Here is an 11,921-nt window from a genome sequence, read left to right on the forward strand (position 1 = left end):
TCATCATGTATTGAAGAAGATTGTACTGGATGCAAGTTGTTGATTTTTTAAATTTATTTATGATGTTATTCAGTCATGATTCAAGAGTCGACTGACCACTGTAGTACTAATTAATGCAATTGTAGTGGTCTTGTGAAAGAAATTACATGTCTGAAAACAGCTGACTTAGAGTCCTGTGCTACTTTGGGTCCCCTGAACTAATTAGAACTTTCTATTCAGTATCTGGGAGACCTTTTGTTGTTTTTCACATAATTTGACACAAACAGCCATCTGTTTTTCTCTGTAGATGTAAACATGAATCCAGTTAGTAACACAGTACTATGTATTTGCATAATACTTTATTTTCTACCTACACAGCTTACTAGATGTGGCTCACATTCATAAGAGAAGCTGTAATCCTTTTCAGGATATGGTAATGTGCACAGACATTAGCACTGAGGTGAAATGACATTTTAATGACAGTCTCAAGAGGCAGGTAGTGGTAATGCAACAAATGTCAGAAGGAGACAAAAAAGAAGAGTGTGAAAACCACAGTGAGGAGGTAATCATTACACAATCAAGCTTTAGGCATGAGGGTTATCAGATCTGGGTCAGTGGTTTAACACACTATCATGCACTGTGGTAAATGTAATTCAGAGAAGGGGACATCAAGAAATATAGTACATGAGACAGGGCAGTAATGGAGTTTAAAATCAAATCTGAGCACAGGACAGGACTTCAGGGAGATCATCATAATACAGGATGGATTAGGAAATACAGTGTGATTTTGCAGTTTGTTTGATTGGTAATGATTGTCTACAGACCAATCAGTACCTATTCAGACAATCTAATGTCGTGAATCTACACACTTTGATAAAATAGGAAGCAGCTGTGCGCCTTCAAAGTTGGTTTCTGCCAATAAACACAAAGAACAAGCAAAAGGCACAAGTCACATTCAGAAGATTGCAGTTTTCAACAAAAGAAGAAAACGAAACTGAGCGAGCAAATGACAATATCAAAAAAACAAAAATAAAACACAAAAGGTCAGCCAGGAATCAAGGTACATATATATTCATACATGTACAGACCTTTTTTCAGCATTCTACATACTTTAATAAGATGTTATCTCATTAAGAAGAAGCAGAAGTATTTATCTTCTATTTAAAGATCCACGGTTTGCTCCTGTAGGTGGCGGTAATGAGACCCGCCTTAAGATAGAAAAGAAGAGGAAGACGTGGAACACGTGATTCGCGCTAACTGGAAGCAAGATGGCGGTGGCAGTGCGGAGCTTGCAGGACCAGATCGAAAAAGCCAAAGAAAGCTTAAAAAACGTAGACGATAATATTCGTAAACTAACCGGACGAGATCCTAATGAATCAAGGTAACCAATGTTGGAGCGGTTGTTTGACTTTTGGCGTATTTCCGGTGCGGAGAGAACCGTGTGGACGTTGTGCAGACGACGAGTGGTTTGTGTTAGCATGAGGCCGCTAGCTGGGTAACAAACATTCCCACCTGTTCAGTTCTGATTGTGTTCCCGCTGGACACACAGGAGACGACGCTACACCTCCATACGAGCTACTCAAGAGGAATACATAAACAGGAACAACAATAATAATAAAGTCTGTAGTGGAATAAGGAGCCGTGCTTGCTCAAAGTTATCTAGTAGGAGGCCCGAGTGATGTAACTTCATTAATTTAAAATGACTGCCGCGTTTAACTAATTAACGTCGTAATGACCATAAACAGTGCACTACTTAATTTGAATAACCCTCCTCCCGCCCCTTAAAATGTCCACTTTGAGTGGATGAATATGAAAACAAACCGCACCGGTATCTTTCCGCACCGTGAAGTTCAAACGTTGAACTGTAGGAGTAAGCACCAGAAACACATTTTTTTTTTTACTTAAGGGGACTTTTACAGTTTAGTTGACCCGTCTCGTTGTGTTCACAGACCGGGTCAGATACGTCGGCCCGGCGGCCCCACAGCCGGCCCCGGAGGAGGAGGCAGAGGCAGAGGCATCAACCTGCTCAGGTAAATATCAACACAGTCTCACCTGTAAGCAACTAGCAGCATGTCTATTTAGTCTCTCTACCAGGCTAAGCGGTCGCTTTTAAGTGCAGTGAATGTATGAGCAGCTAGAGTTCATCAACGCAGCTCCCAAACAAGCCACAAAGGTGCAGCTGATGGGAATAAGAAATACTTAATTAATCCTGGGGGACATTAAAGTGTCACAACAGCACACATCACACACAATAATAGAGTTAAATTAAATTAAATAATAAGATAAAAATAATGTTATACATTGTGCTGTTGAGATAGATAGTTATTCCAAGGCTGTTCTATTAGAGGACCCAACAACTTGGAAATTAAGTGTCTACTGCCATTTTCTATATTGTCATTAAGACACTGATACAGTTCAAGTTGTTTTGACCCACTGCATATGAAATTAAAAAATGTGTACTCGAATCTCTTAAATTCCCTATTAAAACAAATGTGACAAACAATGTAGATGACTACTGGCTTGTTCTTACAGTGTGAATATTTTAAATCAGTATTAATTTGAATTTACAGTCCAGGCCATGTGATTAGGATGAGTAGTAGTGCTCTAGCAACTGTGGTTAAACATATGGGCGTGAAAAGCAAATAATAATGTTGGTATAATGTCATTTACCTGTAATCTTCTTCTCTGTGTGATTTCCCAGGCGTAGTCTCTCAGACATTGGAAGCGGCGGCCCCCCTGCCAAGCAGAGGGACATCGAGGGAGCCCTGCTAAGGTGAGATGTAGACCCTTGATGTGTATCTATATATCATATGAACAGCAAGTCTACATATGCATTTCTCCAATATAAAATTTAAACAACTTGTGTAGAGTCAGTGACTGAAAATTCTCTGCTATAAAGCTTCATCCTCAGTGTAGAGTAACGATTGTTTAGAATTTAAGAATAAGTTTAGATAAACAAATACACACGAATATCACCCATACCTGACCAGTTTCAACGAATAAAATCAGCTTGAGCCAAAGATCAATCACAAATTATGATTTTGTGCTTGGTCTTAGTTTTTTTATACTTTTGTCATGTGTTACATCCTATCATATAACTGAATCACTTAGATTTTTTGACTTTCTGAACGACTTGAGCTCACTATGAGCATGTCTGCCCTGACAGCTATGATGAGAGCAGCAGTTGGGATGTTTGTCAAGTGTCTGTATCTGTGGGGGTCTTATTACTGTGTGTGTGTGCGCGTGTGCGTAGGCTGGCAGGGGACCAGAGGGCCAGGAGAGACGCGCGTCACGACAGCGACGCCGAGGACGATGACGATGTCAAAAAGGTAAGACGAATGTACTTTGTAGCGATGGCAGCCTTTACATTTCTCTGGTGATTGTCAACGCATTATGAGTTTTATATTCATCTTTGATTGTCTGGCAAGGTGTCCAATCTTGTCAGTTGCATCAATTAATTTTGTATATTAGAACACTTAATCCTGCATTATTGTAGTATTCATTGTTTGTCTTAGTCATATGGATTTTACAAGAAGTACCTATTTCTTTTTGGCACCAACATATACATCCTGGGATATCAAATTTTAAATAGGTTGACCTTAAACACACATGGAAGGCCCATTAGGGCTGAGTCATTTGTGTCCAGACAAACGGCTCTAAAAGATTGCTTTGCTCTTTTTCATGTTTTCTGTTTTCCTTAGCCGGCGTTGCAGTCGTCTGTAGTAGCTACCTCCAAGGAGCGAACACGCCGAGACCTCATTCAAGACCAGACCATGGATGAGAGGGGGAAACAGAGGTAATCATCAGTCTGATTAGATCAAGTACAAACAAAACTGGAGCAATAGTATGTATCATTGTACAGCTGAGAATTATAAGTGAGATTTTTTTTTCCCGGTCAGGAATCGGCGTATGTTTGGCCTGCTGATGGGGACCCTGCAAAAGTTCAAACAGGAGTCCAACGTCTCTACAGAGAAGGTGAGGAAGTCCATACACACACACACATTTCAACACAAACCTTATAGCTGACACTGATTACACTGTAAGCCAGACAAATGCCAATTCAGCTTGTACGGCCGTCATGTTTTCTTCCTCTTCTATAACTCTTCTTAATCCTGTCTTTGACCATCCTGTTTTTGTTTTGTTTTTCTCCTCACAGCAAAAGCGACGTACAGAGATTGAGCAGAAGCTCGAGGTTCAGGCTGAGGTTGAGAGAAAGAAGGTGGAGAATGAAAAGAGGGAGCTGTTTGAGGAGAGGAGAGCCAAACAGACTGAGCTGAGGTTACTGGAGCAGAAAGTCGAATTAGCTCAGCTGGTAAAAAACTGTTTAACCCCCTTTTTTTTTTTTTTTTTTACAGTAACCAGTGGCATTGATTAATGTTTACATGTATGAGGGATGAATACAGGGTTCATTATAGTGTAAAAAAGTGTTGATGTATGTAACATTTGTTTAGGTGTTATATATTCTTTAATTGGTCATGTTAGTTTGTTTCTATCTGCACTGTTTGTTTTTGAATTTGTGTTGACATCAGTCTAATATCTGCAGATAGCTGCTAGTTAGTTAGCTACACGGATCAGGCTGAATACAGTAGAGTCCACACACTAGTCAGGTGAATTCCATGGCTTTACATCTTGTAGTTAAAGTGCAAATCAAGTGAAGGAATATTGAAAGAGGTAGGCAGTAAAACCGAGGCTGTAGGACTGGAATAAAATAGCATTTGATGCAGTGATTTAAAAAAAGAAAAAAAACATTACAGTGAAGCAACAGTTTAGGGTATAAAAGATGTTAATCATCTCTCTTTCCTGCCTTCACAGCAAGAGGAGTGGACCAGCCACAACAACAGTCTGGTGAAATACATTCGCACCAAGACCAAGCCTCACATCTTCTACCTGCCTGGAAAAATGTGCTCCGCCACTCAGAAACTCCTCGATGACTCCACCAAGAAACTAAATGGTCAGTAGGCTTCTCATTTTAGAAGCTCATGCTTTAAAAGCTGCTTCTGGATCTCTGTAACCAAGGTGTGTGTGTGTGTGTGTGTGCGCGCAGCTGTGTTTGACGAGAGGCGCGAGGCGTTTGCTGAACACCTCAGCAAGATGGAGTCTCGCCCCCGGCGGCAGCCAAACCGCGACCAGGACGGAAACACAGCGGCAACGGGGATGGACCACTCGGCAGAGGGTAAGCCAGCAGGTCAGGTAGTCAAGGTGACAGGTAACAAGCGGGATGCAGAGATGGAGGAAGACGATGAGGAAGATGAGGAGGAGGAGGAGGAAGAAAGGGAAAAGGAGGGGGATAGAAAGGTGGTAGAGAAGGAAGAGAAGGAGGACGGGGAGAAAGACGGGTTAAAGAAGATAGAGGAGGAGGTGGAGGGGATGGAGGTTAGCGAGGGGGGGGTTGAGGAGGAGGAAAAGAAGGAGGGAGAGGAGGGAGTAAAGAACAGGGAGGAGCAGAGGGACAAAGACAAGGAGGCAGGTCCAGGGTCAGAGCAGATGGAGGTGGAGGTTAAAGGGGGGGCAGAGAAGGAGAACAGGAGCAAGGTAGAGGAGGGAGAAACAGACAGAAAAGAAGGGCCCACAGACCTCCAAAATGAAAAGACCCCGGACACCCAGTCCTCTGAAGCAACCGTAACCATCCAACAAGCCCCCACCAACACCAGTCAGCAGACCCAGCCTAGCCCCAGCCTAACCCCAGGGGAAGTAAAGCCCTCTGAGACACAGGGGGCCTCTCCAACCCCAGAACCCCAAACAGCCTCCATCACACCCGGGCAGGATTTGATCATGGGTGGCCACGTGGTGCAAGATTCAGCCGCAGAGAACCAGGGAGCAGAAGGGAAAACGGGGGATGAAGCACCCCAAAAACCTCAACCTGATACCCAAGAGGCCCACACCGTGACTCCCGCCCCCTCTAATAATAATAAGAAGGAGGAGGACAGCAACAGCAGAGGAAGGAAGAAGGAAAAGGAGCCGAAGAAGGGCCGCAGCCACAGCAACAGCTCCTCCTCTTCCTCCTCCGGCTCCTCCTCCAGCGGGAGCTCGTCGTCCTCCTCGGGATCCAGCCGCTCCTCTTCCTCCTCCTCGTCCTCTTCCTCGTCATCGTCCAACAGCAGCAGCCGGAGCCGCAGCCGGGACAACGGCAAGCGTAAACGTAGGCCGTCAGGCCGAGACAGGAAGAAGGGAGAAGAGAGAAGCCACCGCAAGAGAGGGGGGAGTGGCGGAGAAGGGAGGGACTCGAAGGGATCCAAGGAGAGGAGGAAGAGGAGAAGCGACGAAGGGAGGGGCAGGTCTTCCCGGAGCGATAGGGAGCATAAAGATAGAGACAGGAAGGACAAGAGACGTTAACAGATGTGTTGCTCAGCCTCTGTGTTAAGCTGGGAAAACAGAGGGGAAAATAAACCTCCAACTACATGATGTTTTTAAACTAGCTTCAAAAACGCCACATTTTCCACGAGGCCCATTCAACTTTTAACTAAGGATGTTTCTCAGTGTAGGAATCTGTAAGGTTGATGGATAAACTAAATAGAAAACAGGTGATTTTCCATGAAATTTTTTTTTTTTACTCAGCAAAAGAAACGTTTCCTAAATCCGTCTCTAATCGGAGCCCCTAAACAGGTTTGTCCTGTCATTTTTAAAATTGATTTCTCTTCAGCCTCACATTCGGCTTTTAAAAACATCTTTTGTGCCACTGTGATGAAAAACAAAGATGGTATTGAATGTTTCTTTTTTCATCCTGATCATAATGCATCGGGTTGTGAGGGTATTAACGGTTACAGGAGCTGTGGCCGTTAATCGTAACAGTAGCTGTACATGTGTTTTTGTTTTTCAAGTCGATGTGTCAATGCTGTTAATTCCTTGTTGATTTTCACTGTTTGATCAGTGTCACGGCCCCCTTGTATCTTCATCACGTGGGTACATGAGCGATTTCGCTCAAATACAGGTTTTTGAAAATGTTTTTTTCCATTGTTTTGTACCAGCTAATCTGCTTCAAATTAAAGGTGAGGTATTAGTGGAAATGTGTGTTTTGTATCATTTCAGTTTTATTAAGGGTGCAACCTCATTCAATTAATAGTCTGGTCTATTGCGTGCCAGAAAATACACATAATAATATTTAATCCTTATTAAAAGCATTTTGCTGAATTCAGATTTCAGTTCATATTTTCATCCGGGGCTAAACAGGATTGTTGGGTTGACAACCACTTAGTACACATTTTCAAACATCACATGAGGAGTCCTATAGGTTAATTACCTAATACAGTCACCTGTGTTTGCTTTACACATTATGGTGCTATCTTATGGTTAAGTCAACACATCCATTCAACTAAAGGAACAAACGCCTCAATAAGAGTTCATTTTGGCTTGTAGGGAAACACCTTGAGTCCAGCTCTTCAGTGCATGTGAGTGTGTATTTCTACATTTGCAGATTGCAGTTCACTTTCTCAATGTGTTTAAAGTGAAGACTAGAAGTGGTGTTACTGTCTTCTAGAATGTTTTGCTACAGGAGAAGTTAGATGCTGACTCATAAAGGTGCTTTTGAGTTCTGAAATCTGAATTTTCATTTGTCATTTTTTCACACTTACATCAAGTTACATGGACATTAAACATGCACCCAACAAACCTGTGTACAAGTTATTGCAATGAGCACATGGATAATAGGAATGCAGATTATTAAAAGTAATCAAATCTGAAGAGAGTAGAAAGTGAGGTTTTTTCTTTATGCAAAAAGAGGCAGGTGTGAAACCAAATTTCTAGCCCTTTCATCAGAATACATGTGATACTTGAAAATATATAAAAAGTAGTAAATGCATACTTTCATTCAGCTCAGTGCTGTTTGAATAAAATGGATGAAATGAGTGTGTGTGAGCAGTTATCCAAAGACTTGTTTGAAATGTCATTTCAAACCAGCTTGAGACCAGCCAGAATCTTAATATTTAAGACTTTTCAAATCAATAGAATTAGTTATTTGTTGGAGTGTGAAGTATTAACAACCAACAAGAATAAGCATATGAGCACTTGTATTACAAATCATGATAGTTTAATAGACAAGTCTTAAAGAAAAAGATCACTCTTCCTGTTAAAAAACAACAGTAACAGGCTTTTGGATGAGCTCCAGCTCTAACAGCGCATCCATGTTTATCAGCAGGAATCCATTCAAGTAACTGAATTCATTACAGCTAATACAAGTCATTCAGTCCCTTTGGCTTCGGTCCTTAACTCTCATCTCAAACCGCAGGACCCACATTGTGTGTACCGCTGAGACCATGGTTTTTCAAAAGTCTTCATAAAAGTCTATAAACTTCATTGACAGATCTTGTTGCTTGAGCCTGCCGTCTGAATACTGCATCAAAGGCCTCCAACATATTCCTCCTTCAAGTCAGGTTGATATCAGTCACTAAACAGAAGTGTGTTCACTCCGGCTGGTCTGCCAGGTCATTCTGCTCAAAGTATCTGCAGGACAAACAAAAGGAAATTAGTTTATTTGCATGTAGTATGAAAATCCAACCTGACTGGTTAAATCTTGCTATAATCACTAATGACATTAGATATGGGATATGAGCTTCTGCCTCTCATAAATACTACTACTAGTCCTGTATGATATGATGAAGCAAACTGGCAGATACCTGGCAACAAGACAGATAAGCAGGTTCAGGGCAGGCAGTTTCTCATCCTCCTGACTCTCCTGTTAAATCATTTAAAACAGCAGATACATGTTATTAACAAATCACACCAAGACTTACACATGAGCAAAAAGACTTTGATGTACTTCATTTCTACTGAAATATAAATGCATTGATCTGTGGATTCATCAATAATATCACACAGGCTGGTAGACAGGAGTACAGATGGAGCTGTACCAGTGTGCTGCGGAGCTGGGCACATCTCCTGGCCAGCTGTCTGATGGAGGAGTGGGCTTCAGGAAGCAGAGGCTTCTCCAGGCAGGCTAACAATGCATACAACCAGCGACCCTAAAGGAAACACATCACTAATTTATACTGATTCAAACTATTTCATAAAACATTGTCACAGTTAGTGCAGCACTACATTTAATATTTCAAACACGGAAAACCAGAAAATGAAAAAAGGAAGCTGTGAATTTGAAGAGTTAAAAGCAAATATTTCCACACTGGACAAATAAATGTGCTTATTTGCTATTTTTATCTCATCTGGAGAAAAAAAAAAAAGCATGAATGAATACATATTTTGCTGTGTCCACAACTTGTTTGCTTAAAGCTGCAGTTGGTAAGTCTTATAAAAGTAACGTTGTCATATTTGCTAAGACTGTCACTATGTAAAGACAGCATTATATGAAACTAGTAATCTGTAAAGAAACAAAAACTGTCTCATTTAGCCCCGCCTACTGCTCTGCAAATTTTCAGAATCCACCGCGACCTGACAAAAAGAACCAATCAGAGCCAGGATTGTGTCTGACGGAGTGTCTGACAGCTGTCAATCATTGCTCAGGCACACAGCCCCCTCCCCCTTAGCTCGGTCAAGCTCATATCTCTGAGAGAAAGTAATGGCGCAGCAACAACCACTGCATGCACGTGGTCGCGTGCACGTCGCACACACGTCAGCCTCCTCTGGGGGAGGGACTTTGGAGGCAGGGCAGGATTGCAGCAGAGAGGGAGGGGGAGGGATCTGACAGTTGTACTTCTTCAAATTTGATGTTAAGTCCTCTCTCTCTTCAAAGTTACCAACTGCAGCTTTAATGGATCAGTAGAAGGCAAAAACTCACCAACTGTGGAACGAAGTCTTGTTCTTCAAACCAAGTGATGAGAGTTTCTAGCACCATCAGTACTGTAGACTGTAGACACAGAAATAGAAGAAAACAATAAATCAGCATGTTGAACTTGTTTAGTGTGTGAGGTAAATGTGCAGAAGGTGGAATTTACCTGGTTGAGTCTGCTGACAATGCTTTGGAAGGGAGGGAAGCCCACCTGAGCAAAGACGTGTGCTTCGATTATTATACTGCTAACACGTAGGGCTACATTATTATTGTGGTGAATCAAACAGTAGAATATAAGTTTATCTTTTTGTCCCAACCTTGCTGTAGTCCAGTGCTGTCTCTGTCTCTGGTTCTGCATCTGTGTGGCTGGATGAAGTTCCAAGATAAACTTTCTCTCCTAAACAAAATCTCTTCCACCCCTCCTCATCTGTCAGCTTTGGCTGCAGGACAAACACGTATCAGTTCTCATTTTTGGTTATCAGCAGATGATTCAGCTCAAACTTGGGAACTCATGAACTCTTCAGTATCCTCACCATCAGCACGTTGTCATCCAGATTCTGGCTGCTCCAATGTTTCCTGTTCTTTGCGATACTCTGAAAGCAAAATGAAGAACACAGAAGGAGTATGAAAACAGATCATGAGGGTAAATATTCTCTGAATAATTTGCTTACAACAATCCTCTAATAACTTAAACATTATACCCTTGAGTTCACATGCCTTTACGGAAAGAAACTCATTCAATCAATTTGTTGATAAATAGAAAGCAGCGGTCCAAATTGTTTAAACAATAATTATTTACGACTTGACTTAAACTCTGGTAATTTGCTGATTTGTGATCTTATAGACTAAACATATAACACAAACAGAATCAACTGCAGCATTGTTTCATCTTACCTGTCTGACATCTGAGAAGTGACCGACTTGTTGCCGTTGCCAGCCGAGACTGGGACAGAAACCCTCTGGAGCAGCATGACACTCTGCCACCTGAAACACACATTGACCAGAGACTATCAGTGCCAACATCACACATGTGACTCCAGCAGCTCATATAATATTCTATCTATATTATATATGTATTATATTCTATCTAATATATGTGAGCAGAGAGCTGACTCCCCAAATACACAGGTGACTGAGTAAATAAACATATCCTACTGAGGCATACAGCCATATGTTTCTAATGCCAAATAATACATGAACAAATAATAAATGAATAGAACAAATTACACCAAAATGCAGACATTTTTCTGTGTAGCAGAATAGTAATTTCCCCATATGAAGACAGATCTCACTGGATTATATTTACTCACAGATGCATTCACTGTTTGTTTCTTCTTCTTTAGCTTCTTGGGGTCAATCTGAGCAACTGCCACTTCTGGACATAATGAAGCCTCCAGCCTGTTGAAAAGAACACACATCATTCAAGTGATAAAGTAACTGGTTCAAATACACTCTACTCACAAAAAGATACAAAAAACTGAGTACAACTTCACTGTTTAGGTTGTCTTTTTCTGGAAGTAGAGTCCAGTTGAGCAAAGAGGGGGAAAAGAAGAAGACGACTAGTTGTTATGTAGAAGAGGGAACACATATCGACGGGGGAACAGACTTCGACATAACACCGGTGTTACTTCTAACATTACATTAGCTGGTCGGTGAGCACTCCTCCACTATATCTACAATGTTCCTGTTTGCAGTCCCAGTGTAGTAGAGTCACAATAGAGTAGACTAGAGAAAAACAGCAGTCTGAAGTGTTCTTACTGCACTTGTCGGAGGTATTCTTGAGGGTTTCTCGGCGGTGCTTTCAGGTCCACGTCTGTTGAACTTTCTCCAAACTCAACGGGAAGCAGCCTGGGCATCAAGTCCTCCGCGTCACACTTCATTTTATATCACTTATAAGCCAATTTCTATTTTAAAAAACAAAAAACAAGATGCACAGTACAATACGCCCGAGTGCAAATGACTGAAACCCAAAACATTAGAGTTTTAACAACAACTCACAAACTACGCAGCCATCTTATATCAAAGACGCAGAGTTATGACGCTATCATTGCGCGCCGCGTTGGTTGCCGTGGTAACAGACGCCGACACGCGTTGTCATCTTTTTGTAGATAAAAAGGGGTCAAAGTCCACAAAATGTTTGTTTATTCCACTCTGAAATGCAAATTACAAACCGTCCCTCTAATATTAGACACTGAAGTAAAATGAAAACTGTTATCGATCAAATAGA

General features: G+C 41.6%; 2 protein-coding genes across 2 annotated transcripts; one reads left to right on the forward strand and one right to left on the reverse strand.

Moving 5' to 3' along the window:
• The first annotated feature begins 1,235 nt into the window (after positions 1-1,235).
• Positions 1,236-6,983, forward strand: pnn (pinin, desmosome associated protein). The gene is made up of 9 exons (XM_053335821.1): positions 1,236-1,360; positions 1,929-2,009; positions 2,681-2,752; positions 3,233-3,308; positions 3,681-3,775; positions 3,879-3,954; positions 4,136-4,291; positions 4,792-4,930; positions 5,024-6,983. The coding sequence occupies exons 1-9, from the start codon at positions 1,248-1,250 to the stop codon at positions 6,310-6,312; spliced, it is 2,097 nt and encodes a 698-aa protein (XP_053191796.1). The 5' UTR covers positions 1,236-1,247; the 3' UTR covers positions 6,313-6,983.
• Positions 6,984-7,958: 975 nt separating this feature from the next.
• gemin2 (gem (nuclear organelle) associated protein 2) lies at positions 7,959-11,700 on the reverse strand. Its single transcript, XM_053335693.1, has 10 exons — positions 11,453-11,700; positions 11,005-11,092; positions 10,589-10,678; positions 10,228-10,287; positions 10,012-10,134; positions 9,861-9,905; positions 9,704-9,772; positions 8,823-8,933; positions 8,589-8,647; positions 7,959-8,415 (listed from the first exon to the last, which is right to left on the reverse strand). The coding sequence occupies exons 1-10, from the start codon at positions 11,572-11,574 to the stop codon at positions 8,376-8,378; spliced, it is 807 nt and encodes a 268-aa protein (XP_053191668.1). The 5' UTR covers positions 11,575-11,700; the 3' UTR covers positions 7,959-8,375.
• Between the last annotated feature and the right edge of the window lie 221 nt (positions 11,701-11,921).

This window comes from Scomber japonicus, chromosome 16 (assembly GCF_027409825.1).
Source record: "Scomber japonicus isolate fScoJap1 chromosome 16, fScoJap1.pri, whole genome shotgun sequence".
Taxonomy (NCBI): domain Eukaryota; kingdom Metazoa; phylum Chordata; class Actinopteri; order Scombriformes; family Scombridae; genus Scomber; species Scomber japonicus.

Excerpts from the sequence above, each read along its gene's own strand:
- gemin2 (XM_053335693.1), bottom strand. The coding sequence starts at position 11,574 with ATGAAGTGTGACGCGGAGGACTTGATGCCCAGGCTGCTTCCCGTTGAG. Across the intron at positions 8,648-8,822 it reads CCCAGCTCCGCAGCACACTG|GAGAGTCAGGAGGATGAGAA; the intron begins GTACAGCTCCAT and ends ATGATTTAACAG. Across the intron at positions 8,416-8,588 it reads CTTATCTGTCTTGTTGCCAG|ATACTTTGAGCAGAATGACC; the intron begins GTATCTGCCAGT and ends TTTGTCCTGCAG.
- pnn (XM_053335821.1), top strand. The coding sequence starts at position 1,248 with ATGGCGGTGGCAGTGCGGAGCTTGCAGGACCAGATCGAAAAAGCCAAA. Across the intron at positions 4,292-4,791 it reads AAGTCGAATTAGCTCAGCTG|CAAGAGGAGTGGACCAGCCA; the intron begins GTAAAAAACTGT and ends CTGCCTTCACAG. Across the intron at positions 4,931-5,023 it reads CTCCACCAAGAAACTAAATG|CTGTGTTTGACGAGAGGCGC; the intron begins GTCAGTAGGCTT and ends GTGTGCGCGCAG.